This window comes from Myotis yumanensis, unplaced genomic scaffold, assembly GCF_028538775.1.
Source record: "Myotis yumanensis isolate MYYU_CA2020_CCGP unplaced genomic scaffold, mMyoYum1.0.hap1 SCAF_2, whole genome shotgun sequence".
Classification (NCBI taxonomy): domain Eukaryota; kingdom Metazoa; phylum Chordata; class Mammalia; order Chiroptera; family Vespertilionidae; genus Myotis; species Myotis yumanensis.
This window is the reverse complement of record NW_027223753.1, coordinates 207,628,736-207,654,568: the sequence shown is the minus strand read 5'-3', so window position 1 is coordinate 207,654,568 and position 25,833 is coordinate 207,628,736. Positions and strand designations below refer to the sequence as shown.

The 25,833-nt window shown below is 56.6% G+C and overlaps 1 protein-coding gene across 2 annotated transcripts; it reads right to left on the bottom strand.

Moving 5' to 3' along the window:
* Nucleotides 1-1,505: 1,505 nt before the first annotated feature.
* Nucleotides 1,506-25,169, bottom strand: LSS (lanosterol synthase). 2 transcript variants are annotated; one of them, XM_070407034.1, is made up of 22 exons: nt 25,090-25,169; nt 24,632-24,800; nt 23,527-23,665; nt 22,474-22,582; nt 21,369-21,490; nt 20,053-20,149; nt 18,587-18,722; nt 17,485-17,593; nt 16,808-16,926; nt 15,219-15,316; nt 14,694-14,721; nt 12,647-12,703; nt 11,949-12,020; nt 11,638-11,688; nt 10,911-11,060; nt 10,102-10,198; nt 9,014-9,119; nt 5,758-5,823; nt 5,224-5,304; nt 4,644-4,814; nt 3,662-3,740; nt 1,506-3,163 (listed from the first exon to the last, which is right to left on the bottom strand). In XM_070407034.1, exons 1-22 carry the CDS (start codon nt 25,101-25,103, stop codon nt 3,032-3,034), a joined length of 2,202 nt encoding a protein of 733 aa, XP_070263135.1. In that variant the 5' UTR covers nt 25,104-25,169; the 3' UTR covers nt 1,506-3,031. The 2 variants fall into 2 exon arrangements, with proteins under 2 accessions (XP_070263135.1, XP_070263136.1); XM_070407035.1 differs by lacking the exons at nt 24,632-24,800; nt 25,090-25,169 and adding an exon at nt 23,766-24,322.
* Between the last annotated feature and the right edge of the window lie 664 nt (nt 25,170-25,833).

The following is a 25,833-nucleotide window of genomic DNA, read 5'->3' as shown; positions in this document are numbered from 1 at the left end:
GTGGGGGGCCTGTGACGCTCATGGGGAGGCCCGCCCCACCAAGGAACACACAGAACCAGGCCTGAGACGGGATGGTTCTGGCACCTTCTAGAAACAGCCAGAATATTGGGCGGAGGGGGTATCCCATTCACACCATGGGAGTCCGCAGGCCCAGCGGGGACGTCACCTTTACTCTGAGTGACTGTGCAGCCACCCACACCACCCCGTCACCCTGGACCTCGGACCGGGCGACTTTCTGCCTCCAGGCCCAGCCAGGCTCTCAGAAGCTGGCTGATCAGCCCAAACCTGGGCAGGTGTCTGGTGCCCTGGGCCACACACTTGAGGGAGGAAGGGGCAGTGAGGACAGAGGGAGGCCAGCTTGGAGCCACGATGGTCCCAGCCCCAGCAGCTCCAGCGGCTCCCACGGGCTGGCGGTTGGAGGCCGCCTGCTGACCACGCTGCCCTGGTGGAAAGGGCCGGGGTGGCACAGCCCTGTCCTGCACAGACAGTGCGAAGTGTCTGACACTGACCGTTACTGGACATAACTGAAGACCCCCCACCAGAGCACAGGGGCCATCTGGACCAATCACAGGCAGGCCTGTGGCTCACGGAGTCCTGCCAGAGCCAGATTCCAGCCACACAGTCAGCCGGGCCTCTGGGAAGCCCGCCCAACAGGACCCCACCGAGATGCTCTTCCCTCACCTGCTCAAGTAGCTTAGCTCTGTGCTACTTCCTGGCTCCAACGGTCTTGGTCCTGCTTTTCCGAAGCCACAAGGCAACAGACAGGTCACCTCCTGACGCTCCAGAGAAGGATCATGGCCCAAAAAAGGAACCAGCGTGTCTTCCATCCCTTTTGCCCCAATGCTGCGCTCCTGGCTCAGCATCACGGCACTGGGTGCGAGTGACAAGTGGGGTGTCTCCAGCAGAACAAGGCCTTTGTTTCCCCGACTGCCCAACGCCTACCATGTCGCTTCAAGAAATGCAAGCCTGAGTCAGGCATGGTAGGAAGGACGACTTCTAAATCCTAAACGCCCCTACGCTTCCCCAGATGGACCAGTGTGTGGACCCACAGGCCCTCACGTTAGCGGGAACTCTCCCCGCTGAGGGAGGGTGTGGGCGCTTCTGGGACCCACAGCAGATGCCCGCTAGACCTCTTCACCAGCTCCTCCCATCACATTCAAATCCCATGTCTTTCCCACCCCAAGAAAACTTTCTCGATGCCACAGCCCCTTCATCCTGTCAACACCCAGCCAGTGTGCTGGTCCTGGTGCACTATCTTGTTATTGTTGTTAATCCTCACCTGAGGATGTTTTTCCATTGATTTTTAGAGCATGGAAGAGAGTGAGGGAGAGACAGAGGGACAGAAACGTAGATGTGAGAGAGATACATTGATTGGTTGCTCGCACATGCTCCTCGACCAGGGGCCGGGGATCGAGCCTGCAACCGAGGTATGTGCCCTTGATCAGAATCAAACCTGAGACCCTTCAATCCGAGGGCCCATGCTCCAACCACAGAGTCAAACCGACTAGGGCTCTTAAACATTTTTATTGCCTCAATTAAACTGATGTAGCAACAATGATTATGTTATTAAGGAAAAGTAGTCTTTTAGAGGTAAGTTTCCACTGCAAGTTAAACATTTCCTCAAAGGAAAGGGTATAAAGTTTACATCATGCTGAATGCAGAAAAGCTAGTATGACTCCAGAAAAAATTTCCCAGCATAATATTCAAAATCTGATCACTGAAAATAAGATAATTTGAATTCAAGACTATTCAATGATTTAGCCAGGATAGAGAACTTGATTTTTAATCAGGTTGAGGCAAATATTTTCCCCTGAAAGAAATGGAGATGCACCTGCTTATATTCAGGCAGTTACTCTTGCTCCCTGAAACTGAGAAGCTGGTGAGCCTGGACAGCCCGGGACAGGGCCCAGGGCCGAGAGCAGCAGGAGGAAGGCCACATGTGCAAAGCCTCGGGCCCTGGCAGGTTCTGGGCAGGTAACAACAAGGGCAGCGGGGCTTTCAGACATTTGTCTGCTGTCTGGGAGGGGAGGTGGCCAGGGGAGCGCAGGGTGGAGCTGCCATCAGTCCAGGAGGCAGCACAGAGAAACTGCAGGTGGAGGTGGTGTTGGGGTGGGGCCTCTGGGCGTTCACCAGGCCTGAGTTTTACTCTTATCAAAGCTCTTGGTGACTCCTCACAGCTACACCCCCAGGGAGGCCGTGAGTATGTGAGCTGCTCATCCGCTAAGTCAAAGGCAAACCCAGGTCCCTGATTTTCCATTCTGAGCCCCAAGTCCATGCACACTGAACCAGAAAGGTTTAGACTAGCCAGAGGGGGACTGAGAGGTTTACCACCCAAGAAGCATCACCTGGAAATCTGGCTCCCACTTCAGCTCAGAGAAAACTAGGGTGGGAGGGTCACGGCAGTCACTCGAGTGCCTTGGGCATCACACCTGCCTGGCCAACTTCTGTGGGCAAAGACTGACAGGCTGGGTGCTCAGCTGTCCCTGGCACACAGCGATGCCCCTGGGTGGTAACCACAAGCCACAAACGACCCCTACTCTTTGTTATGCTTGGCTGTGCATTTCTGTCATTATGAGAGGACTATAAACTCTCAAGATGGGGATACTGGGTCCCACAAACTGGCTGCACCTCGATATAGCATGGAGGAGATCTGGGGCAGTGTTGGCATGTCTGGTCCCTGTCCTCACTGAGCCCTGGGTGGCCATGGTAAAGAGGCAGGCCCAGCCCCTCTGCCCCTGCTCTCACCTCCCAGTCCAACAGACAAGAAACACAGGAAGAGCCACCGGGGGGTGAGCCCAGCTCCGGGCAGGAGGCAGATAAGGCACAACTGCTGAGAACTATTATTGGTCAAGAAAGCCGTCCAAGCCCCGCAGCCATGCCCCTAGGCAGGCCTGGTCCCTGGACTCACCCCAGAAGTGGGGAGTGAGGGAGTGAGGGGCAGGGCTACAGGGCACCCATGTCCCGGCAAGATGCTCCAATCTCACTCAGCATCCCCACAGGACGCCTGTGCCCGCCACCCACAGGCCCCCTCTCAAGGGTGGCCAGCGAGGGCACTTTCGGGGTACAGGCGGGAGAAGCGGCCGAGGGCCCAGATGGGGAAGACGTTCCTGTAGCTTGTGTAGCTGATGGCGCAGGACTTGTTGAAGACTCCGGAGATGTTTTCCTGAAAGGACACAGGGACTTAAACTCAAAGGCTCCACCACGTAGGCAAGGGGCTCCCTGACCCAAGAGCCCAGGTGGAGGGCTGGGCAGCTTGTGGGGAGAGTCAGCGAGGCAGAACCCCAACAGCAGTCCTCCCGCCACATCACAGCTCTCGGACCCCTCCACCTGCAGCACCCTCCTGCCTGGTCACCAGTCCTGCACAGGCATGTCAACACCAGACTCATCCAGAGAGGGGGGTTAACCTCACATGACCTCGTGACCCCACGTCCACAAGGATTGGCAGTGAAAGGGCCCATCAGGCATAGCCTGAGGGCTTCCTCCATCCAGCGTCCTGGCATCACCAGCCCCGCCCCTCAAGCTAGTGCTTAGATCTGCTTTCAACACAGGCCTCTCGTGAGTCATGTCTCTGAATCTCAAATCCCCCCGCCCACGAGCCCCCCGTGAGGGACACAGGGCCAGGAGGGGATAGGAAACTGAGGTCAGAGCCCCCGCAGCATACCTGGGGCCAATCACCATTGGGGAGCTGTTTTCTGAGCAGACATCTGACTCCTCTCTCTAGGGCCTCTACATCAGGATGCCTGCGGAAGAAGAGGCGGTGAACACACCATCACCGCTCTGTGGATGAGACAGCCACTGGCTGCAGCCAAAACCTGGCCCTCACCCTTCACAGCCCAGCACGGGACAAAGATGTGAAAACCTAACCCGCCATGCACGAGGTATCGACACCACTAGGGACAACCAGTGCACCTCAGGCCCTCGCTGCACAGCTCACCCCGAGAAGTAGAGGATACAGTGAGTGTGGAGGCGAGCAGGCCAGGTGGGCAGCGCCTGAACATGGGCAACGAGGAGCCCCGCCTGCCCCAGACCTGCTGCTCTGGCTCTGCCATGAGGCACTGTTCTTCTGCACCCCCAGGAGAGGAGGAAGCCAAGCCCCTCTGCCCACTGGTGCTCAGGCCCCCTAAGAGCCACAGAAACCACCAGTGCTAATCCTTGCTCATCTCACAGGTTCAGGACCAAACTCAGCTGTGGGAGGCAGACTGGGGGCCGGTCCCTGACCCCGTTCCCTGCTCACACTAACCTGGCCTAACTGGTACGGGGTTTTGGGAAGATTCCCCAAATGGCCCCGAACCAACAGGGCAGCACAGACTGGGCTACTGTGCATGCCCATGTATGCATACATGGGCATGTTACATGTGCATGAGTTTGTGGACCCATGTTTGCATGTCTGCACATGTACACCTCTGTGTGTGCACCTGCCTGTGCACACACATGGCTGAGCTCTACTGTGGAAACAGGCAGGACCACGGAGCACAGCTGTGGGTAGTGAGCCTCTCTGCAGGAACCCACTGATTCAGACAGACCTATAACTCTGGACAAGGAACCCTGCAACCTCACCTCCTCCCATCCCTGCACGCACAGCTCCGCTGCCCACATCCCGACCGAGTCCCCAAGTTCAGTGTCCTTCCTTTGTCTGCCCCCACCTGACGGTCATCAGCCCCATCAGGGCCCAGCACGTGTTATGGATCTGGGACTGGGCACTCTGCACATAACGCCGCTGCTCACAGGACTCGAAGTCCTCGCCCCAGCCTCCGTCCGCCATCTGCTGGGACAGCAGGAAGTCGCAGGCCTGGGTGACCTCTGCACAGGCAGTCCTGCAGACACCAGACACAAGACACCGTCACACAGTGGGAGTCCCAGGCCCCTGGGTTCTCACCCTGGCCGGGCCTCCTTAGGGCTGTGGGGAGGGGGGCTGCACTTGAGGTCACCCCACCATGGATAAAGTGAAAAGCTTTGTAGCTGCAGGCAGCCTCATTGCCATGACCACCCCATGAACACCCACCCAGCCAAGCAGAATTGGATGAGGCCGCTGGACACAGCTCGGACTGAGGCCTCCGCCCTTCCCTCAATGCAACCCAGAGAGTATCCTAAACTGTAGCCACTCCCACTGTTTTAAAAAATGTAAAAACACCCCCAAAGTCAAACATCAAAGGAAGATACTCCCCAGCAAAGCTTCACACTGAGAAGACCCCATCCCACCAGGGGGCAAATGCCCGCACTCACCCATCGCGGTAAATCTGCCCCATGCAGGCAAAAGCTTCCAGCCCGAACCAGGTGCCGTAGGTAAAGCAAACCCCCCAGGAGCTGGAGGGAGACACGGGAAACGGAGGTTCAGCTGCCCAAGCCTCACTCAGCGGATGTGAGAGGACGGACACGTCCAGCATGGGGAGGCTGTGGTTACTTTCAAGAGAAACATCCACGTGGCCTTCACCAGCCACACCAGCTGCAGAGCTTTAGACCATGAGGCGAGCCTGCCCACAGCCCTCGGGTACAGCTCGTCCACTGGAACCACGAGCAAGATAAGAACTGATCTAAACCCAGAGGGGAGGGCGTGAATAATCAGACCCAACAAATAAGGCACAGGCCACCGAGCATGCCCCATACACTCGCCAAACACCGCCAGGGGGAAGGCCCGGCATTCACAAGGGACAAGGTCCACCAGAAATCTGTCGCGGGCAGCCTCCTGCCAGAGCCCTCTGGTGCAGCACGTGCGCACCGTGAGTGCAGCCGTGTCCGGGGCCCACACACCTCACTCACCCTTCCCAGGAGCCGTCAGCCCTCTGCTGCCGACGACAGAACTCCAGGCCCTGCTCGAGGGTCTCCCTGCAACACAAGAGGATGGCCCAGTGAACATTCCAGCAAAACAGCAATGTGCTCAGTTCTATCCAGTCTATAGTCTCAAAAAAAATAAGCATGGTGTCCCCTTAAAAAATATGTAAAAATAAACCAACAGCTCAGAGAGGAGATACCAGCAACTAGGACACAGGAGGGAGTTAAAGAAATGCAAGAAGGAAGCAAACAGTGAGGGAGGAACCAACATTAGAAGCGGCTGCAACAGGATCAGTATCCCTGAAAACAATGTCAGTGACAGGGGCTTAGGTAAATCACACAAGATGAAATTTTACAAAGAAATTTAAAAATCAGAGAGAAAACAAAAGGTTTAGAGAACAGAGAAGCTCCATCGCAAGTCTAACTGGTACTTCAGATAAAGAGACCAGTTCTCTGGAAAGGCCAGAGAGGAGGTACAAGCACAGCCTGAGGTGCCGTGACCCTTGCCTTCGGGGCTCACCCCATGTCATCCGTCAGCTCCTGCAGAGCTGATGGGACATCACTCCTCTGACCACACTGCGTGACACGCTGGCCTTCCTCGGGCCAGCAGAGTCCCTCTCTCTCGATTCTCTCCCCCTGCTGGCTCTCACAAAGCCGCACAGAGGCCCTCGGGGCCAGAAATGAAGGGTGGCCTCCAGCCAACAGTCAGCAAGCAAACAGGCCCTGAGGCTGACACTGCACAGGACTGGACACCTGCCCACAACCACACGAGCTCCGAGAAGATCTTCCTTAGTCAATGCTCAGGAGAGACGGCCGTCCGTTGGTGACAGGGCCCAGCTAAGCCTGAACTCCTGACCCAGGAGCTGGGAGGTGATCCCTGCACATTGTTTTAAGCCAATTCTGTAGTAGTATTGTTACTCAGTAATAGGAAACAAATACAGAGGTGAAGGTACAAATAAATTATATCAGTAATGAAAAGAGTAGTATGACTATAGTTATAACGGAAATCAAAGTTAAGATAAAATGGGAAAAGTTGAGACAACACATTTGAAATTTAAACAAAATATATACATTACCAGGAAAATTAACTTATCAAAAATGGCCCCAAGAAGAAACAGAGATCCTGAATAGTCCTATAACTACTAAAGACATGAGTCAAAAATGTGAACTTTTCCCAGAAAAAGAACCCCAGGCCTAGAAGTTTTATAAGTGAATTCTACTAAATTATCACGAACAAGCATTCTAATCTCACACAAACTCTTCCATGGACTAGGAAGAGGAGAAACACTCCCTACTTCATTGTAGGGACCCAGCATTAGCTTTTCACGGCCAGATAGGGAAGGCGAGGCACGTGCCCCTGTGGCTATGACACAACTCGGCATCCACGGATGTGGATGCAAGATTCTAACTAAATATTGGGAACTGAACATGGTAGAGATATACTAAGTCAGGTTCATTCCAGAAATGCAAAGGTGTTTTAACATTAGAAAAGTCTACAAGAGTCATCCAGGACATTAGGAGATAAATACATAATCATCTCATAGACATTGAAAAGTCACTTGCTAAACACAATACCTGCTCACAACAGAGGGAAAGAAACAACTTAACAAATTAGAAAAAAGAACTTTGTTACCCAGAAAAGAGGTTAACTACCAAAAACCTACCACAAATATCCTTCTTAATGGAGAAATATTAGAAGCAGTCCCCTTTAAAAAATCAGGAAATACAACAAAGATGCCACTATTACTATTTTCCACAAAGAAAACTCCAGGCCCAGATGGAGTTTCCAAACATAAGGACAAAATAGCAGAGATCTCACAAATTCTTCCTGAGAACATAAAAAGAAAATATACTGTCCAGCATCCTTCACAGGAGACCCTGACGGAGACATTATAATAAGGAAAATTACAGACCAGTTTCTCTTACAACCACAGTTGTAAAAATTCTAAACAAAACACCTCAAATTTAACCCAACATATAAAAAGGAAAGCTTAGGACCAAGCTGAGCTTCCACCAGGTTCACCATGAAACACACGACAGGGAATTGTCCCACTCAGGAACCAGCAGCATGTTCCTGTGACACAGCATGTCACTCCTGAACATCCTCTGTGCCCAAAAGATAACACGTGTTCACAGCAGGATGATTAATAAGCACGAGCAGCCCCGTGGGCCCATGACAAGCATGGGAACAGTGTGGCACCTGCACTCAGCGCGCGTGCTGATGGCCAAGAACAGTGTGAACAGCTGCTCCGCAGGCCTGGTCTCCCAAGCAGGAGGCCGAGGGAAGGAAGCCAGGCCTGGGAGTCCCCACTTGGGTCCTCGGGTGCAGGAACCCAGCAGCCACAGAACCAGGAGGGGAGGGAGCTTCGGCAATGTGTGTGCCCATGTGGCCACACATTCTGTCCACTTCACGACAGTTCCTCAGGCACCACACAGAGGGTCTGCATGCTGCTCTGCCCATGTCAGACTTCAACAAGAAGGTTTAAAAATTACATGTCGGCCCAGCCGGTATTACTCAGTGGTTGAGCGTTGGCCTATGAACCAGGAGGTCATGGTTCGATTCCCGGTCAAGGCACATGCTTGGGTTATAGGCTCAATTCCCCAGTGTGGGGCATGCAGGAGGCAGCGGATAGATCAGTGGTCGGCAAACTCATTAGTCAACAGAGCCAAATATCAACAGTACAACGACTGAAATTTCTTTTGAGAGCCAAATTTTTTAAACTTAAACTATATAGGTAGGTACATTGTTATTAACTTAATTAGGGTACTCCTAAGGCTTAGGAAGAGCCACACTCAAGGAGCCAAAGAGCCACATGTGGCTCACGAGCCGCAGTTTGCCGACCACTAGATAGATGATTATCTTTCATCATTGATGTTTCTATTTCTCTCTCCCTCTCCCTTCCTCTCTGAAATCAATAAAAATATATTTTTTAAATAATAAATAAATAAAATAAAACTACATGTGGACACAGGTGGAGCTGGGGGTACGGATCCGTAACATTATTAAGATGTGAAAAATAACTCGCTTCTGTTATAACTGTGCTCCTTGGAGCCCCCAGTCCATGTGTCTGATGCATTTCAGGGCGTACAACCAGGTGTAAACCCCTCTCATATCTAAATGAGCTTCACTCCAGGGCCCCTTTATATGATGGGCCTCTAAAGGACAACAGCCCTCAATGTCTATTGGCAGAGCCTGAGCTCCTGACCCAGCTGGTGTACCTGTGGCTGAGCGGCGGGCCCTTACCTGATCTCCCCCGGCCTGTGCTCCGGAAACTGCTTGTGGAAATGCTTCAGCCCCTGCATCACGGCCGAGGTGCATTCCACATACACGTAGTCGATCATGATGTCCCCTGTGAAAGGGAAGGATCCAGGCCTGTGAGCTTCACCTCGGCGATTCAGGCCAAATCGTGAAGAACACACGCTGTAACGTGCGGGGCCTGCAAGGCTCATCAAGAGCCTGACCGTCCCCTGGAGGAAGCGAGGAAGGTGCCACCAGTGACCAGCCCAAGGACACAGCCACCAGGTGGCATCTGCACAAGTGACCTGGTGACCGAGTGACCTAGAGGCCCATCTGCTGTGGGACAGCCAGGCCAGCGGAGGGTGGAGGAGGGAGCACACAGTAGAGCTGTACCCACCCTGAAAACCCTCCACTGGACCATGTTTCAGTTATAGGAAGGGTACAGAGGCACACAAAGGCAGGGTAAAGAACTGGCCCTGACAGACCAGAACGATGACACTCAACACGAGGAACAGGGAGAGAGGGTACCCACCACACCTCCCCTGCAGGAGCATCAGGAGGCAGGGAGTCTCCAGGAGGACAGAGCAGGAGTCGGCCCAGCTCGGGCCAGAGCCGGCTGTGACTCTGCGACAGAACCACAGCTTTCCGTTTACGGCAGGGGCAACACAGCCAACTGTGGAGGTCGGGGAGCACGGAACACTCCAGTGATTGGGGGGTTCCTTAAAGGATCCGCCATCATCCTCCAGAGCAGTGGTTCTCAACCTTCCTAATGCCACGACCCTTTAATACAGTTCCTCATGTTGTGGTGACCCCTAATTTCATTGTTACAAATTGAACATAATTAAAGCATAGTGATTAATCACAAAAACAATATGTAATTATATATGTGTTTTCCGATGGTCTTAGGCGACCCCTGTGAAAGGGTTGTTCGACCCCTAAAGGGGTCGTGACCCACAGATTGAGAACCGCTGCTCCAGAGCCTTTGTGGGCACTGCCCCTGGCCGGGGGAAAGACCTCAGGACTCTGGTCAGGGAATCTGCCTTGGGCAGGCAGGGCCCCGGTTGTGCCCACACGCCCACAGGCCAGCCACTCACCGAAGACCTCCGAGGGGTTAAGCAGCTCCAACAGGTGCCCTCCACGCTTGGTCTCGTAGGTGGCAAACCCCCCATCAGGGTTTCTCATGCTCAGCAACTAAAACCAGAGACCCCCCATCAGGTTTCTCGTGCTCAGCAACTAAAACCAGAGACCACACATTGTGAGCGCTGAGCATGTGCGAGCAGCCGAGGCTCGGTGGGTGGGCTTTCGGAAGCACTCAGGGCTAAGAGCTGACGGCAGGGGTGAGCAGGGGGCTAGTTTTCACATCAGACCAAGACTCTCAGGGGCCCTGAGTGTGGGCTGCAACCTTTCTCGACCAGCTACACCATAAGTAACTGTCTGGGAACACACCCTGACACACTCATGCATTTATAAGTCATGTATGTGCTGTGGAACCACGTGCCCTTCGCTGTACGACACGCACTGAAATGGATGTGCTGAGAGGCGTGTCCTCTTTTACCAGATACCCAGTGGAGACCGCCAGTCCTCCCGAAGGAGCCTCCAGAACTAGAGAGAAAACAGGGCCGCAGCAGCCACCCCAGACCAGCCCAAGGCTCGTACACCCACTGGGAAGCACAGGGCTCCGCACACACCCAGCCAGGACCTCCTGCTGGCCCAGCACAGGTGCCATCAGAGGACGTGCCCCTCTGGCTCACGGTCTTGGCCCTGAATGTTGGCTGGTACAGACCCTGTGGGAAGTACACGTGGGTGCACAGCTCCTCTGCAACACTAATGGGACCTGAGGGACCCCTGCGTGCACGGCGCCCCCAGCACCTGGGGAACAGAGCCCCGTGCCCAGCAGCCTCACCACAGCAACAGCATCGAAGAGCCGCTCTCGCGGGACGTGCGTGGTGACAAAAGGACACTTTTCCTGCGTGAGGAGGATAGACTTCAAGGCCTCAGCTGTGCAGTCGGCGACGATCCAACCACAATCCAGAGTACTGAAGGGGAAGCCGCCCTGGAGAGCAGAGACTGTGACTGGGGGGTGGATCACCCAAAGCCAATGCACCCTCCACACCCGTGGGGAGCCACAGCCCCAAGCCACACACACGTGTATGGGCCTCCAGCTCCTAGCACAAGAACCCCACGGACTATAGCCTCTCCCAGCGTCACCCTCACACCCCACCACACGTTGGGCACAAGAAAGGACCACAGGCACTCTCCTGACCCCCTGGGGGGATGCAGCCACAGCTGTCCACTCTCACACACACATGAGAAAACGGCCCTTTCTGCCCTCTCTCCTCCCCCCATCACTCTAATTCACAGCCCAACAGCTTATTTCACATCTGGACGTGTGTCTGTCTGGAAGCATCTCGGGCACGGACGTGCACATAGCATGTGAAGAGGCCACATGGCTCAGCTGCCTCAGCCATGCACCTCAGTCGGGGTGTCTCAGGAGCATCGCTGGAACCCACACATGCACCCGTAAGAGCAAGAAGCCCCAGGACACTGAGGGAGGAGCCCTCCTAAAAGGCCCGACCCAGCTAACAGGCGGCCTCTCCCAGGGCCTGGGGCAGCAGGCACGACGCAGGTACCTTGTTCATCTGGCGGTAGTACTTCTGGTAATCGGGCGGGTTCTCTCGGACCTGGGAAGTGTATGAAGGGCACGCATGGAAAGCACAGGAGGGAACATGTCACCACCACACCAGACACCGCGGCGGGGCTAGCACAGCAGGACATGGGGAGTCGGGTGCTGTGGTCCTCGGGGCATCACCCCCACGGCCCACCGCCCAGAGCCCTACCCACTGCTGGGAAACACAATCAGGCACCCCTTGACCTGGAGAAGGCAGGGTGGGAAGGGAAACCTCTGCCCATGGAAAGCCCCTCACACCCCCCAGGGTTCCACCTGTGAGGTCCGCAGGAACTCGTGCGCCTTCTGCAGGCAGGACGAAAACTCGGGCCTGTGGTGTGCGCCCGCCTGGAAGAGAGAAGAAGCTGAGCTGCTGGCCACAGGAGCCTGTGGGGTAGGCTGGTCTCCGGACGGCTGCCACAGCTGGGAACCAGGAACAAACCCACCGGGGTCTTAGGTGTCTGCCGATAAGGCAGAAAGACGTGATGGAAAAATGGTGTGGGCAGGAGGGATGTCCACACCACATCCACCCACCCACACTCACAGGGTCCTGACCTGTCCGTGGCAAACCTCACATATGCTAGCCCGGCCCCACATAGCCCTGACCCCTCCTCAGGGCTCCCCAGGATTCCATGACCTCATTCCACCAGAATAAAAACACGCTCCCGCTTCTCTCTAATACATGCTCAGTGGCTCTTTTCAAAGTGTCCAGGAGGAGCAGTTTGGGTTTAACAAGAGCCTGAAGCAGTCCCCACTGCCATGTCTCCCAGGGCAGCCCCTCCAGCCTCCCTGTTCCAGAAGCCTCCAAGCCAGCCCACCGCCCAGGCAAGGCCCAGCTTCAGCCGATCCATCGCCAAGGCCTTGGAGCCCAGGAGAGCGAAGAGTCAGCGTCAGCAGGTGTTGTGTCCTGGGAACAGGGGTAGGTGCACAGGAAGATCAGCTGGAGGCCGAGGAACAAGAAAACAGCCACGTACCTCCAGGAACGCCTGGATGGCGAACGAGGTGTCCCAGACCTGCGAGCCATTGGTGCCCTGCATACAAAGAGTGAACCATTGCAGCAGCCAGGCAGCGTCCTCCCAGCCGCCCACTGCCTCTCCGAATCTGTCAGTGCCGGAGGCTCCCACCAGCTCCCTCGAAGAGGCAGGAGCACCCTTCAAAGCCCATGATGGCTTGCGGGGGCTGGTCCTGCAGACAGCCCCACCTGCCTTCATCGGGCCGCCAGCCCAGAAAGGACGGTGTCAGGGTACTTCAGGGTTCTGACAGCCAACCCCTGTGGTCTCCACTGCCTGTGGCCTCTATCCACCCTATGACAGCCTCTGGCCCTACTGTGATGACCAGAAACACCCCCACTTCTGAAGTGGTGAGGCCTGGCTGAGGCCTCGAAGGGGCTAGGAAGGCCCCCGCAATCCAACCTGGGAGCCTGGTTCACTGGTCAACACTGAGATCCCACCAGAGCACCGATGACCAAACCCCAGTAAGGCCGAGCAGGACTGTGACAGGCATGTGGATAACTGGGATGGGAGTGGAAACACCTGAGCCCAGACCACCTGCGGCGCTAACAGGACAGCAGGATCGGGGCCCAGTGGGATGTGTGGGAAGAACTCGCACCACCAGGAAAACTGCCTGGCCAAAAGAAACCCGAAGGACATCAACCCTCGGGGCCTAACCGCTGATTTGCTGAAAATACAGGGCCCAGAGGAAGAAACCGGTCGGATCCAGAAGGTGGAACCTTTAGAGCAGCGGTTCTCAACCTGTGGGTCACGACCCCTTTGGCGGTTGAACACCCTTTCACAGGGGTCGCCTAAGACCATCCTGCATATCAGATATTTACATGACAATTCATAACAGTAGCAACATTACAGTTATGAAGTAGCAACGAAAGTAATTTTATGGTTGGGTCACAACATGAGGAACTGTATTTAAAGGGCCAGAAGGTTGAGAACCACTGCTGTAGGGGCAGGTGGCCAGGAAAGAAGGCACTTGGGAGATGGCTAGCAGAGAGCATCAGCCACTGGGCTCTAATCCGGATGCCCACAAGCCCAGCACAAACCACACTAAGGCATCCCTGACTCCGCGGTGGCATAGACGTTTCCTAAAGACAAAGAAGCCCTCGAGCGCTGGGACGTGAAAGGGCAGTTGGCATGTTTTGAAAATCCTTTTACAAGAGACTGGCAGTGTGGGAGTCAGGCGCTGGGAGAGGGGCTCAGGGCCTGCCTGGAGGGCACCGAGGTGAGCTCTGCACTGAGAGCGCTGGTCCCGTGCATGCCCCGTCCCAAAGGCCCAGTGGCCTGTGCACCCCAAGGCCCCAGCTGGAACCCCGGCATTCCCACACTGAGCCCTGCGGGTTCAGCAGACAAAACCCCTCAGGGTGGCCCAACGGCTCCAAGGCCTGCTGCTTCCAGGGCCCCTGTAGCTGGAGGAGGTCAGCCCAGGAAGCCCTGCACTGTGGCATCCCACCCCAAGGTCACAAACAGGAAATATGCTGGAGGATGGGGGGGGGGGGGCGGGAGGGGAGAGGGTGATGGTGTCAGATCACCTACACAAACCAATGGGACACCTGCAGAGAAAGGCGCAGGGGAGTGCATCTCAGGGAAGCCATAAACCCTGAGGGTGGGAGCAGCTCTGCAGGTGCTAGGCTGGGAGCAGGGCTCTCTTCCTACCAGAGGCCTGCAGTTCATTAGTCAGGCTACTGTGTGGGCTCTGAGGTCACTGTCCGCTCCTGGCCTGCAATCCTGAACTACTCTGGCTCACAGACGCTCCCGCATGGTGGCTGCAGACCCCCTGTGTTCCTACGACCCTGGAGGACTCTGACCCTCAGCGCTCCCACAACCCGAGGGCTCCGGGCTCTCCTGCACACTTCCCAGCCCTGGAGGCGCGCCATGAACCCTCTGAGACAGGATGGAGGGACTGCAGCCGCTCATCACACTGCCAGGCCTTGTTAGGAGTGATCTGTAAATCTCAACAAACCCACAGGCAGGAATGATTGCAAAGGAAGCCGGCAGCCGGCCCTGCAGCTCTCACCTGCATCTTCATGCCATCGAGGCCCATCCTGTGAAGAGAAAAGCCAGGTCAGGGAGCAGAGCACAAAGAGCTTGGAGTCAGGCGGTGCCCAGAGCCCGAATGGGCAGGAGACTCAGGACAGCCCCCTCTCCCCAGCCGGGTGAGGGGGCGGCAGGAGACCCCTCCAAGGCACAACCCATAACTGACCAGCTCTCCCTGTCACCAAAGCCTTCCTGACATTCGCCTGAAGCTGCCCTGTCCGCTCACAGGCTTCCTGGTTCTGCCTCCTAGAAGCACCCAGTTTGCACTAAGGGGTGGACCTTTCCACTCAGACACAACCCTCCTCAGCTTCCATCGACCCTGAAACTACTGGTTCCAGCGTCACACCAGACGCCACGGCACCCTCACTGGGACATGAAGGTAGAGATAGTCACACGCCTGCCGCTGCGGCTGCGGGGCCCACAAACATCTTCCCTGGGCTCTCAGCTACGCCAGTCAGAGACAAAGCGTGACACCAACCAACCGGGCCCTTCCCGCCACACTCACCAGAGGTAGTCGGGGATCCTGGAGACGTGCTCCTGGAAAGCGCAGGAGGCCGACCCGTCCACGCGCCAGCGCACGAGCATGTTGATGGTTTTTGAGATCTGCAGGAGACGGGCCTGTCAGGGTTCTGCTTCACACCTGCTGGGCATGAGGAGGTCGCCCAACCCCACCGAGGGCCCAGCACAGCCCCCACAGGCCAGGCCGGGCCTTCTGGTCTACCCCACATTTCCCAAGCACACACTGCTTCCAGGCCTGAGACAGAGCCCCCGTGGTGTCCAGGAAACCTGGTCTCCGAGGGAAGTGAGAAGGGGCAGAGTATTCGCAGAGGAGGGAGGGAGACCTGTAAGAGGTGTGAGCCCAGCGAACTGGCAAGCGAGCAGGGTGCCCGAGTGGGCTCCTGGGGACAGAGGGGCACAGGGGAGATGCAGGCCAGACCTCCCTGCTCAGAATGGCATGTTCTAGAGGCCCAGACCTTCCACTCTGGGATCTCCTAAGGCCTACATCTAACCTGTCAAACATGCTTTACGTACATTAAATCAAAGCCGAGAGTCACAGTGCTGCTAAAAGGTACACAACTGCCCTGACTGGTTTGGCTCAGTGTATAGAGCATCAGCCTGTGGACTGAAGGGTCCCAGGTTCGATTCCAGTCAAGGGCACCAAAAAAAATAATAATAATAATAATAATAAAAGAAACACAACTGACTGCGCTGTGGGGTATCATCATTTTCGATCCACTGGGCTCCCAGGAGGCCCAGAAAGTGCCGGGAGCAGGGTCGGGAGTGGGGCTGGGTGGCACTGCACCGACTGGGCGCACCTCACGAAGCCCCAGTCACGCCCCGCCAGGGGCTCAGAACTGCTCTGCCTCCTGCACCCGTCGCCCATGGCCTCGAGCCGGCCTCCCCCACCCTGCACTGGCCGCTGTGCGCCTGGCCACAGGGTCCCACAGGTGTGTCCACACCTGGCCCCACAAGGCAAAGCCAGGTCAGGAGCCCAGAACCTCAGAGCAATGAGAGTTCTACGTCACGGGGCTCGGCAGGATCCAGGATGGAACCCACGCACCCCTGCTGCTCTCACCCCCATAAGAGAAGGGCAGATAGGAGTTATTAGGAGTGGGGTTGGCCAGAAAGATCCTGAGAAAGTGGCCTCAAAGAGCAGTGTTCAGACACAGTAGGTCAGCGGTTCTCAACCTGTGGGTCGCGCCCCTTTGGCGGTCGAACGACCCTTTCACAGGGGTCGCCTAAGACCATCCTGCATATCAGATTATTTACATTACAATTCATAACAGTAGCAACATTACAGTTATGAAGTAGCAACAACAATAATTTTATGGTTGGGTCACAACATGAGGAACTGTATGTAAAGGGCCAGAAGGTTGAGAACCACTGCATTAGGTGGTGGGGGTGGGAGGAGGGCCAAGCACACAGGTGGGGACTAAATGGGGTCCTGTTGGAGCAGAGGGTCGCCTGCAGGGAGACCCCTACTCCCAATCCCAGAGACCAGTCTCTGAGCCTTCCTCCTTGGGTCCTCGCCCACCCCAGGGCTGCAGTCGAGGCCCACTCAAAGCTGACACCCAGCAGATTAGTGGCACTGACCGGGCCAATGCTGATGCACTTGGTGAAGCGGTCATCGGCCACAATGTGCTCATACAGCTTCCGGACGGCCCGCTGCCGCAGGCTGGTGCTGTGATGGCGTTCGTACAGGTTGAGGATTACTGTGGAGGCAAGGGCATCAGCAAGCACGGGGCGCAGAGGAGCTCCTGGCCTCAGCCCAGCCAGGCACAGGGCCACTTGGGCCCTTCCAGCCTGCCCTGCTCTGCCTTCCTTTCTGCTGTCCCCCCATGCCCCTCACACCCCACACCCTGCCTGCCCCCTCACGTTGGCATGCTGCCCTGCTATGTTAGGAGGGCTCCGTGAGTAGAAACCCAGTTATTTCTCAGCATTGACGGGACAGGGACCCAGCGACCACCCAGGGCCCCGCACACCGTATGCAGTGCCGGTCTCCCAGGGTCCCACAGGGAGGTGAGCCTGGACTGCGTCTCTCCCCCAGGGAGCAATGACTGCGCCCTCCAAGGCCCTCAGCTCCCAGTTCTCTCATCTAGGGGCCCAAGCCCCAGGATCACTCCAAGGGCAGGGCAGGTCTGCTGGACACGAGGCGCACACAGCGGGCTCCTCACCACATGACCCACATGACGATGAGAGAGTAAACTCATCGCCACCTCAGGTGTCAGCTGACCCCAGGGAGGCCCAGCCAGCCCCAGGGAAGCACCCACCATACATTACACGGAGCAGCCAGCTGTGTGGCGTGTAGAGATCGTCAGAGGCCACGTTGTTTCTCTGCGCCGGCCAGTTGATGCTGGCATAGTCCTCCACATAGAGCTCCTGGGGGTGACAGCACCTCAGCACCCGCTGCCTATAGCTGTCTTCTCCCTCTGCCCCCCGAGGGCACGCCCTGATCCACACCCCGCACCCCAACCCACTCAGGGCCTGCTTCCCAGGGACAGGTGCCTGCGCCCCATCCCACCACAAGAGCCCCTCTGGGCAGTTCCTAAGGGGATAAGAGAGGGAGGCCTCACCCTAACCCAGGGGTGGGCAACCTCTGGCATGCATGCCAAACATGGCACGCCAGTAACTTTTGCTGGCACACGAAACCCTCTCTTATAATCAATCTTCCATTTACAATTTTTTCTTAATATCGACTTATTTTTCAGATAAATTCAGTGTAGGTGCATCTTAGATAAATAAATAATTTTACATAACATGTATACATTAAAAATAAATGTATTTTTTCACCATCATATACTGTGTTTTTGTCGCTCGAATGAATTTTATTATTTCTTCAAGGTTCTTCACATATGTACACCTTAAGAGATATCAAGTAGGTGTAACATGTTCTCAAAAAATTAGGGTTGGCTTATTTGTAGTGTTCCCTTCTGCCAGCAGCCCTGCAGGAGCCCTTCCCCACTTGTGGGTCACGCTGGCCCCAATGGCTGCAGACTTTGTGGGGCGCAGATTTCCCCCCGCGCGCGTAATACCCTTTGTAATACTTTAAGCAATAAAAAAAAATAATAATAATAAGATGAGAGATGCTTGGGATTGACTTCATAACATCTTATCTAGATATATTTGATATTGACTGCCCCTTTTTTGAATGATTAATGTACTAACATTAATAAATGCATTATTTAAAATTAAAAAAAAAAATTAGGGTTGGCACGCAGAAGAATTTTGAGTCAGAGATTTTGCTGGTTTTGGCACGCACTCACAAAAAGGTTGCCCACCCCTGCCCTAACCTCAGGGGGCTCAGCGTTGTGGGCCCATGGGACCAGGGCGAGCACAGCCGACCTTGAGGATGACCCAGGCCCAGGTCCTCACCTGGCGCAGGCTCTGGACCAGCGGGTCCTCCTCGGCGTTCAGCCGGGTGGCATAGCAGTAGCTCATGGGCAGGTAGACCTGACGGCAGTGGCACCAGAGTGTGGAGGGGTGTGCAGGCATCCAGTCAGGAAACAGCCTGCGGGGGGACAGTGGGTAAACAGGAGCCCCAGCCCCGCCATCAGCACCACCACAGCCCCAGGCCTCCCAAACATGGACTCAGAGTGGCCGAGCACAACCATGCTCTCAAGGGAAGCGGTCAAACCCCCTCCCTGGGTGCCCCAGGGTGCAGGCCCCTTCTGGTTCAGCCAAATGCATCCTAAAGCCAGGAGACCGCGGTCCTAAGGTTCAGGACTGTCTGTGGTTTCTCAGTAGTGACAGACGAACCACGATAACATGGAACGTTAATAGTGAGAAACAGGTGAGGGGTCTCTGGGACAGGTCTGGATTACCTTTGCAACTTTTCTGGAAATTGAAAACTATTCCAAAATGAAAAGTTTACTTAAGACGGTTCGGCCTGAGCCTTTGATCATGACCTTCACACATGTGTTTTCTGACATCAGCATAGCCAGGCCACCTTCCCGGGTGGGTGAGTACCGGGGGTATTTTCTCTACCCTCCCCTTCAAGCCCTCGTCCTCATATTGGGGGCCCAGGGAGGCACAGGGCTGCGTGTATCCTCCCTGTTCCCAGTCATGAGAGTCGGGCATGTGATCCCCAGCCTGAAGCCAGTTCCCTCACTCTCTTAAGAGCTCCTCTACTCACTTTAAAGGGTGTGCTTTTCTTTTTACATTGTGGGTTCAGGTCCTCCATCCTGGATACCTACCCTTTACTCTCTAAGCCACACCCCTCCAAACACTCTAGCAAAGACCAGCAGTGACTGCAGGGGCCCCACCACATGGCGGGCACAGACAACACAGTTCCCTGACAGCAGCCTCAGGCTCCTGGCACCTGCTGCCTTTCCTTGCCTACGCCTTACACACCGGTGAGATTCACGTCCAATTGGCAAGCCCGCCAGTGAGGAATGCTGTAATGGCCCCAAGACACGCGCCGTCCCCTTCCAGACTGGCTAACCTTGAGTAACAGAGCCCCTCTGCCCACTTCACCTTGCTGTCCCTCTGCCACCACCACGCCACCTCAAGGCTGTGGAGGCCGGGCCCTCCGCCCTTCCAGCAGGATCCCGCTGTCACTCCCCAGTGGCCCCTTCACCATGCGCCCTTCCTCCACCAAAGTCATCTAACACAAGCCCCCCCTCAACCGCCCCGATGCTCCCTGAGGGACCGCACCCTGCTGACAATGCTCCAGGGGCCCTGTAACAGCCCAGCAGGGTGACCCACCCACCACATGGCCCAACCCAGGGTACCACCCTCCTTCCTTCCAATATTCTTCAGGCAGGAACCAAGGGCCCTGTCATTCCATTCAGTAGGGCAGCAGGGACCGGGCTGCCACGACCCCGCAGAGGCGAGCCTACCACATCTCCGGGAACAGGGTGTTGAGGCCTTCCCAGCTGTAAACGTTCAGGACAGCCAGCCAGAATTTCCCCCAGGAGGGGATGGCCACAGCTCCACCTGGAGAGAGAACAGGCCCATGTTATCTCCCTCCAACTGGACCCTTGGGAGTCACGCGTGCCCTTCTTGTCTGAACTGAGGGCAAAGGCTTCCAAACCCCACACAACAGCCACAGGGTTGGATCAGCAGCCTCCCCAACATGAGTGTGTGCAGCCGCAGGAGAGGCATTCACAGCCCTACCTTCAGGAAGGAGACACACAGGAAGCTACCTGGGAAGGTGAGGGGCCCAGATGCACACAGCAGCCTATATCACATGGGCCTGGAGGCGATGAGGGGCAGGGAGCGCACATGCTCGGCCTTCTCTGAGGGCCACTATGGCTGCCCCTGACGTGTGTCCCCACTCAGCGGGCAGGGCGGGACTCCAACCTGGCTGTCAGTGACACTCTGGCCCAAGTTGGAGCCACACCAGCAGCACAGGTCCCAGGCACAGAAACACCATCCCGGCTGTGCTTCACAAGGAGGCCTCGCCCAGACTTATGTGTTCAGAAGTAAAAAACCCAGGAGCCACCAGGGAAGCAAGTGTGGCCCAAACACATTCCCTCCCTAGGCAAGGAGCCTGAAAGCAGCTGGTGAGACCAAAAGCTAATAGGAAGTCACTGCAAGCGCGACACGTGAGAGGACTGTGGGATTTCATTAGCATGCACACAGGTTAGGAATGGCTCCCAGAGGAGGGACATCCCAGGGGCCAGGCGAAGGACGAGGAGGAACTCCCACAGCAGTGGGGTGGGGTGGAAGGCAGGATCCCAGGCAGAGGAAGCAGCATGCAGAGCCCTGAGGCGCGAAGGGACTTCCAGGAGCTGACAGGAGCCCCTGTGTGTGAGCACCGGAGCAGGAGGACAGGTGGACGGAGGAGTGGCCACGAGAGACAGGTGGTGAGGCCTGTCAGGCTCTGGAGAGCAGCAAGAAAGGACTCTGGTCAGCGGGAGCCATGGAGCCTCCCCAGGGCTGCCATGAACAGCCTTCAGAGCACACAGGCAGGGGGAGAGGTGCTACCTGCTAGAGCCCACCCAGCAAACAGGTGGGTATATGGTTATCTTAATTTGCTTTTTCAAAAACTACTGGTAAGCTTACACCGCTTCTACTTCTCTGCTTTGATGAATTCCCTGTTCACGTGTTTCGCCCACTGTTTCAGGTGAAGGGGCATCTTTCTATCTCTCATTTGCAAGAACTCATTAAGCAAAGTAGCCCGGACCCTCAGCATGTGCTGTGCAGGGCATACCTTTCTTGTGAAGAAGGTTCCGTGCTCGCACCAGGTCAGGATCGTCAGGCCCAACACCCAGGATTCTCAGGGACACATAGTTGAGCGCAGTCCCAAACACCGTGGACTTGTCCTCAACGTGCCTATAGGAGCGGGAGACAGGGTGGGAAAAGGACATCTTTTATTACTTCCAAGAAATTAAGCAATGCTTTCGGTTCAATGTCCTCAGGAGGCGATGAGGGGCAGTGAGCACACATGCTCGGCCTTCTCTTAGGGCCACTTATGGCTGCCCCTGACATATGTGTGCCCACCTAGCAGGCAGGGCGGGGCTCCAACCTGGCTGTCAGTGACACTCTTACCCAAGTTGGAGCCACCCCAGCAGCACAGGTCCCAGGCACAGGAATGGAACACATCCTACACTGACATAACAGGACGACACAAGAAACACCCAGAACAGCCACCTCCCATGACATCAAAACCGGCACTGCAGAACCTGCCTGCCTCCTCTGCTTACTGCCCACACCTCAATCAACATAATCCATCTAAGCCCCACTCAGCACCATGGCACACAGAACACAGTGCAGGGCAACGTGTAAGGGCACGCTGCCACCCTGTGTAGTCATACGGCACTGGTGACACCTCAGCATCTGTCATGACGTGCTGGGACCCACAGGCCAGAGCTGGGGCTCACAGCCCTGTTGAGAAAGGCTGAGCTGTTCCCCTAGGGTTCTGTAATGGAGGCCGGTGGTATGGATTTGGCCCACCAGAGCCCACAACCAGGGTGGGCAGGCAGGTGACCACCTTGGGGGAGGGTCCTGATCCCAGAGAAAGCCTTGCCACACAAAGGCAGGCTGAGACGAGGGAGAGCTGGCCAGCCCCAGCTGCAGACAATTTCCTTTTGCCTTCATGATAACAGCCAGATGATTTTCACTGCAGGTGAGAGTCTCAGGTCTCTAAGCGAGTCATGCAACCAATTTATAACACAAGCTGGGACACTGACCACTCCCCCACCCATGCCAGGTCCACAGTTACAGTCACCCCGCCCCTCGACAGGTGCATGTCCTACACAAGAACATCTGTGCACACGTATGTACACATGGGCAGTGACAGGGCCGAGCAGACTCACAGGCCCCAGCCGCCGTCCGGGAGCTGCACCGACCGCAGGTACCGCACCATCTCTTCTTTGTATCCAGCTGGCAGAGGGATGCGCGCCACGTGGCATGTGATCAGCAGGCCTGTGGGACAGAAAAGATGTCTGCCCCTGGGAGCAGGCACTCGGCACTGCGAATCCCAGCCCCTTTCCTCCTGAGGACCCCTCCTGACAGGGAGCTATTCCCAAGGTTCTCCTTGGCACAGAAACAAGCCTGGGAAGGCTGCTCCGCTGGACCCTGAAACCAGTGCTCACCACAGTGATGCACATATGTGCACATATGTTCAAAACAGATTCCCATCCTCTCCATGTCACAGGTGAGGTGGCCGAGGCATCTGAAGTCCTGTCGCCTTGCCCAGGGTCAACGCAGACCAGGGGAAGAGTCCCCACAGGCTCCAGGTGGGCCGAAGAGAAGACAGAGCCCTTGACTTGCTCCCAAGGGCAAGTCCATGCCAAAAGACTAAGTGTTTCTTTAGAGAAACATTTACAGGATGCAACAGTTTTCTGTTTTTGTTTTTTTAGGGTGCAATAGTCTTGTCTAGCCAAACTAATTCCGTGCCGGGAGGGCCCAGCAGCAATGTTCCTGGCACTCACCAACCCGAACCTGTAGCTCACCTGGCTGAGCTCCTTCAAGGTGCGTTCACAAGCCAAAGCAGCCCACAGAGAGCTTAAAGATACCCACTGACCACCCTGCCTGCCACCAGCACCTTTGCACAGGCTCAGCCCTCCGCCTGGCGTGCCTGGGACGCAAGAGCCACCCCTCCCCCATCCCCAGAGCGCCCTTGCTTCCCTTGTCACAACACTGGGCTGGCTGTGCCTTCACCCCCCCTCTCCCAGCACCAACACCAGGATAACTAAGGTGCAGGGTAACCCCTCCCCCAAGCCCTTTTCCACGTGAGCTCCTGGGTGCAAAGCTGCTTGCGCATTCACACCACAGACATACACCAAGGGCTTGAACCAGGTCAGGCCAGTACCCCAATGATGCCCCAGGGTCGCCTCGCCCACGGGCCCGGGGCAGCACCCTCCTACCTGGCAGGAGGAAGAGTGGGCCGCCGTAATCACCCGCCCAGTGCCCGTCCTCGGCCTGCAGCCCCATGTAAAATGTCATCCCATTCAGAGCCCCCTCATGGGCTGTGTGGGCTTTGGGCAAGTCTTTAAAGTAACTCCCCTGCAAAAGAAAAGAGAGATGAGACCTGAGGGGGTCTGTGGCCAGGCTAAAGGAGCCCTCATCGCTTACAGCCCAGGCCGAAATAATGAATCTGAATTACTTTAAAAGTCTCAGCTGTTTCAATGAAAAAAATCTGAAACTCTTTGATGATGGTATTATCCTCTCAGCGAAGTAAAAGGACAGCTCCGGGCTCTCATGGTTTCGCTTTCCAGCCAAACATATTTGCAAATTTCTTCACAACTTCTCCAAGTGCCCGAGAGCGTGGGGTGGGGCCCCCATGCCCGCGCAGACCTGAAATTCAGGCCTCTCTCTCACAGGAAGGGGCCAGAGGACCACACAGCAACTGGTGGCCGGGGCACAACCAGGAGACCCATTTATACTGCATACTCTCTGACTAGCTGAATTTCTTCTATGACATTTACTGGATCAAAAACATTTTTTCTGCCCTGGCCGGGTGGCTCGGCTGGTTGGAGCGTTGTCGCATGCCCCAGATGGTTTGCAGATTGGATTCCCAGTGAGGGCACACACCCAGGTCGCTGAGGTCAGCAGTGGGCTGTGTCTTATGGGGTCCCCCTCTACGATGTTCCTCTCTCTCTCCCTCCCCCTCTAAGTTCAGTAAGAACATATCCTCCGGTGAGGATTAAAAACACACACAAAACCAACAACATTTTTTTCTGAATAATAAAAAAATAAAATAGAGCAGTTTCTTACAGACGACTTACTGATAGAGGAATTGAAGCAAATTCAACTCACGCCCTATGCAGAACCAGCTGATTCCCGCAGGAACCAGCCTCAGTGGCAGGTGGCCCCGGCCCCACATTGCACATCCCTCCCACTTCAACAAGGAAGAAGACACCCTCCACGGGCAGCTTTTGGAAACTCCCTGCGGGTTACCGGTGCTCCCGGCTAAGGATCAGGAGCGTGAGCAGGAGCCCCCGGCTGTGTGGGAAGCCCTCGAGCACCCACCGTGTCCAGTCCCACGGAGTGAGCTTCCAGCGCAGTCTGCCCGCGGGCGGGGTGGTCCTCTTCTTGCAAATAGGTCCACACCTGCCTTCCCCTCTCATTGCTGAGTCGCCAGCGGCTGAGGTCAGTGGCGGGCTCTGTCTTATAGGGTCCCCCTCGACGACGCAGACACCTGGAAACGATCACGAGTGGCCATCCTGCCTCCTCTTTAGCTCAGAGCCCGGAGGTCTCCCCTCCAGCAACGCGCAGGCAGGAAACACTCTCAGCGCCACTCCGGCCTCTCGCTGCTGCCCCGTTATCTGTCGTGGCAAGCGGAGGCGCCGGCCACCAGGTTCCCCAGGACCCCCAACCCACCCGGCTCTCCTCGGCCCCGACCCCAGACGGCCCCCGCACACGCGGGACCTCCTCAGCGCCCCGACCGCGCTCTCCCTTCTGGTGGGACACCCAGCGCGAGGACTCACGTGCCCTCGGTCATGACGGCCGCCGGGATCTCTGCAACCTGCACACCGAGCCGGGACCCACCACAGGCGCGCCACCGGCTATCAAGCGAAGCGCGGTGGGAAGATGCCCGTGCAGCCAATCAGAACGCCGCGGGGGTGGGCCCTCGGCCGTGCCCAGCCACTGCAGTGGTGGCGCGACCTGAGTCAAGAGGGTGTGGCCTGGGACGTGGGGTGGGACCTGGGCTTGGTGGGCGGGGCATGGATGAACGGGGCGGGGCCAGGGCATGAGGAGGCCAGTTGTGTAGGCGGGGACTGGGCGAGTGGGCCAGTGGGACCTGGGGGCGGGGCCGGGCGGGGCGGGCCGGGGCTGAGCGTCGCTAGGTCGGGACTCGATGGGCGGGCCCTGCACCTGGGGGCGGGGCGGGGCGGCGCGGGCCGCCAGTCACGCCGCTTTCCGGTGTTCGCCTCCGCCTCCGAGAGACGAGTGGGGCGAAGCTCCGCCACCAGGGCTGAGGGGCGGGAGTGCTCGGCGGGGCGGAGCGGCTGTGAGGCGATGAGGCAGGTCCCGCCCCGAGGGTCCCGCCCCGCAGAAGTTCCGGAGGGCGGGTGGCTGGCTGGCTGTGGGGAGCGAGGCCGGGAGCCCAGGCCGCGGCTCGAGGTGAGCGAGTGCGGGAGGGAGTTTGCTCCAGTAGCGAAGGTTTGGGGGAGATCTTCAACTTAGACTGGGGGGCATGTTACGACAGATGCCCATGAGACATTCAAGTG

Bases quoted from the DNA above. Each gene is read 5' to 3' on its own strand.
- LSS (XM_070407034.1), bottom strand. The intron at 11,061-11,637 runs GTACCTGCGTCG...TCTGCTCTCCAG, and splicing joins ACTACCGCCAGATGAACAAG to GGCGGCTTCCCCTTCAGTAC. The intron at 5,305-5,757 runs GTGAGTGAGGTG...GTCTCCCTCCAG, and splicing joins GCTGACGGCTCCTGGGAAGG to CTCCTGGGGGGTTTGCTTTA.